This window comes from Amphimedon queenslandica, unplaced genomic scaffold (genome assembly GCF_000090795.2).
Source record: "Amphimedon queenslandica unplaced genomic scaffold, v1.1 AMPQUscaffold_13512, whole genome shotgun sequence".
Lineage (NCBI taxonomy): Eukaryota > Metazoa > Porifera > Demospongiae > Haplosclerida > Niphatidae > Amphimedon > Amphimedon queenslandica.
Window position 1 is genome coordinate 694,871 of NW_003546252.1, and position 4,070 is coordinate 698,940.

At 33.2% G+C, this 4,070-nt stretch overlaps 1 protein-coding gene across 1 annotated transcript; it reads left to right on the forward strand.

The window, feature by feature from the left end:
* The first annotated feature begins 1,764 nt into the window (after positions 1–1,764).
* LOC109588147 (uncharacterized) lies at positions 1,765–2,603 on the forward strand. Its single transcript, XM_020004333.1, has 2 exons — positions 1,765–1,912; positions 1,968–2,603. The coding sequence occupies exons 1-2, from the start codon at positions 1,903–1,905 to the stop codon at positions 2,531–2,533; spliced, it is 576 nt and encodes a 191-aa protein (XP_019859892.1). The 5' UTR covers positions 1,765–1,902; the 3' UTR covers positions 2,534–2,603.
* The last annotated feature ends 1,467 nt before the right edge of the window (positions 2,604–4,070 follow it).

Consider the following 4,070-nt stretch of genomic DNA (forward strand, 5'->3'; position numbering starts at 1 on the left):
ATACTCATTCCAGCATCATTAGAATTCACAATAGCACAGTCTCCAGTGCATATGAGGGGAGTCATGGTTGGAATATGGTTTGCTTCATTGGGATGTGGATACCTTTTCAATATTAATATCAAGTATCTATTTGGTTGTCACAATGAGTATTTATGTACTGCTTCCTACTACTACCTGACTAAGAGTGCTGTAGTTTTTGTTATACTGATAGTGTTCATAATACTGGCTAGAAATTACAAGTACCGTATACGAGAGAATGAAGTTAATGTTCATCAAATAGTTGATGATCACTATCACAGATACATGGCACAGGAAGAAGAATATAGCATACAAGTTTCAAGTTAGCTATAACTGATGACTCCCTTTTTACATTATAAGTAGATCACGTACTCAATGCTATATATCAAATGCTTGCATAGCCAGTCAGTTACAAATTTGTAAAATTTGATGTATATTCATCATTTTTTGTTAATTTTTTTAGTAGTAGAGTCTAGTAATGCATGTTCTTTTCATTTTTTTGTATCCTTGCTTGTCTTGTCATTTTCTGCTAATGCTCTTTCCTCTTTTACTTAAGTTTTTGTGATTTTTATTTATTTTATTTTTATCTGGTTTGGCTGTCAGCAATTTTTTTAGCATTCCATTAGGTTGACTAAGCCTCCATAATAGTAATAATTCTGCTAATGATAATTATTTGTAGCTTGTCATTATTTTTTCATTTAAAAATTTAAATACAATATTGATTTCATTTACTTTACACAACACTACAATGCTAATGAAACTCTCCTGAATGAAAAAAAACAGCAAAATTCATCTATACCATATAATATTGCAAAGCATAATTAATTTATTGAGAACTTTTTGTTTTTCACATGACAATCATCAACAGGAAACAGAAAATGATGCTCGAGTGTTCTGTCAATAACTTGTTTTATCATGCTCTAGTGTTCTGTCAATAACTTGTTTTATCACCTTATGATACATAACATTTCCTACAGTTTCAAAATCCTAAGCTGCTCACTTCTGATCACTCTCAAGAATGGTCTTTACTCGATGGGCTGTTATGGTTCTTACCTGGGATTGTCTGATGTATTCCCACATTCTTCTTTTAAGATATTTTGGACCTTCAACTGTTTCATCAACCGTCGATAATGGATGGCTCGGATTCGACGTTTTATATTGTCTTGTTTTTATAAGTTTTCCTATCTATGGATTGGTTGCAGATGTCAAGATTGGAAGACACAGAGCAATAATGATTGGTATTGTTTTCTGTTTCTTATCAATGATCATTGCAGGCTGTGGTTATGTTGTGAATAGTTTCTATCCTTCTAGTGTCATTCTGCTGACAACTTATGGTGTTGCCTATGTACTTGAAGTTGCAGGTTATGGTAGTTTCAAAGCTAACATTATTCAGTATAACATTGATCAAATTGTTGGTGCATCATCTCGTGAAATAAGTGCTCTTATTCATTGGCATTTTGTCTGTGTTCCAATTGTGTTTACTTTTTTTGAATTGGGGCGTTGTCTCATTGATCAAAAATACTTTCCAGCAATAACTTTTATACTAGCAGGTGTAGCTATATCTTTTGTACTGGTGAGTCATTCATTGTTTAAACACAAACTGGAGAACATTACATTAATAAAGAACCCGATCAAATTAATAATTAATGTATTGTGTTATGCCAAAAAGCACAAGTATCCTGAGAATCGTAGTGCTCTGACCTACTGGGAGGAAGATGCTCCTTCAAGACTAGACCTGGGTAAGGATAAGTATGGTGGTCCATTCACAGAGGAAGAGGTAGAAGATGTCAAAACAGTTTTCCGTATGCTTCCATTATTCATTGCTGTATTTAGCTTCGCTGCAACAGATGAAGTATATCACTGGATATTTACAGGAACAGTGAAATGTCAAAATGTATTGGTTATTGACTGCCTATTGTCAACTCAATTTTTAAAATTTCTTATTTCAGGTCTCCTGATTCTCTTCCACTTATTAGTAATCAAAGTATGCTGCTATAAATATATTCCTGGTATCCTCAAGTTGATTACTTTTGGACAAATGTTTGCAATATTGACACTAACAAGTAAATTTTCTATACTGCACTTCTTTCAAAGCAATACAGAAGCTCTAATGCCTTTTTCAAGCAAAATGATGCTCCTTCCACAAATGTTCCTTGGATTCACATTCGCCATACTCATTCCAGCATCATTAGAATTCACAATAGCACAGTCTCCAGTGCATATGAGGGGAGTCATGGTTGGAATATGGTTTGCTTCATTGGGATGTGGATACCTTTTCAATATTAATATCAAGTATCTATTTGGTTGTCACAATGAGTATTTATGTACTGCTTCCTACTACTACCTGACTAAGAGTGCTGTAGTTTTTGTTATACTGATAGTGTTCATAATACTGGCTAGAAATTACAAGTACCGTATACGAGAGAATGAAGTTAATGTTCATCAAATAGTTGATGATCACTATCACAGATACATGGCACAGGAAGAAGAATATAGCATACAAGTTTCAAGTTAGCTATAACTGATGACTCCCTTTTTACATTATAAGTAGATCACGTACTCAATGCTATATATCAAATGCTTGCATAGCCAGTCAGTTACAAATTTGTAAAATTTGATGTACATTCATCATTTTTTGTTAATTTTTTTAGTAGTAGAGTCTAGTAATGCATGTTCTTTTCACTTTTTTGTGTCCTTGCTTGTCTTGTTATTTTTCTGCTAATACTATTTCCTCTTTTACTTAAGTTTTTGGGATTTTTATTTATTTTATTTTTATCTGGATTGGCTGTCAGCAATTTTTTTAGCATTCCATTAGGTTGACTAAGCCTCCAAAATAATAATAATTCTGCTAATGATAATTATTTGTAGCTTGTCATTATTTTTTCATTTAAAAATTTAAATTCAATACTGATTTTATTTGCTTTACACAACACTACAATACTAATAAAACTTTTCTGAATGAAAAAACAGTAAAATTCATCTATGCCATATAATATTGCAATGTATAATTAATTTATTGAGAACTTTTTGTTTTTCACATGACGATCATCAACAGGAAACTGAAAATGATGCTCTAGTGTACTGTCGATAACTTGCTTCATCACCTTATGATACATAACGTTTCCTTCCCACTACAGTTTTAAAATCCTATGCTGCTTACTTCTGATCACTCTCAAGAATGGTCTTTACTCGATGGGCTGTTATGGTTCTTACCTGGGATTGTCTGATGTATTCCCACATTCTCCTTTTAAGATATTTTGGACCTTCAACTGTTTCATCAACCGTCAACAATAGATGGCTCGGATTCAACGTTTTATATTGTCTTGTTTTTATAAGTTTTCCTATCTATGGATTGGTTGCAGATGTCAAGATTGGAAGACACAGAGCAATAATGATTGGTATTGTTTTCTGTTTCTTATCAATGATCATTGCAGGTGGTGGTTATGTTGTGAATAGTTTCTATCCTTCTAGTGTCATTCTGTTGACAACTTATGGTATTGCCTATGTACTTGAAGTTTCAGGTTATGGTAGCTTCAAAGCTAACATTATTCAGTATAACATTGATCAAATTATTGGTGCATCATCTCGTGAAATAAGTGCTCTTATTCATTGGCATTTTGTCTGCATTCCAATCGTGTTTACCTTTTTTGAATTGGGTCGTTGTCTCATTGATCAAAAGTACTTTCTATTAATATGTTTTGTTTTAGCAGGAGTAGCTATATTTTTTGTACTGGTGTCTCATTCATTGTTTAAACACAAACTGGAGAACATAACTTTAATAAAGAACCCAATCAGATTAATAGTTAGAGTATTGTGTTATGCCAGGAAGCACAAGTATCCTGAGAATCGTAGTGCTCTGACCTACTGGGAGGAAGAGGCTCCTTCAAGACTAGACCTGGGTAAGGATAAGTATGGTGGACCATTTACAGAGGAAGAAGTAGAAGATATCAAAACAGTTTTCCGTATGCTTCCATTATTCATTGCTGTATTTAGTTTGGCTGCAACAGATGAAGTCTATCACTGGATATTTACAGGAACACTTGAATGTGAAA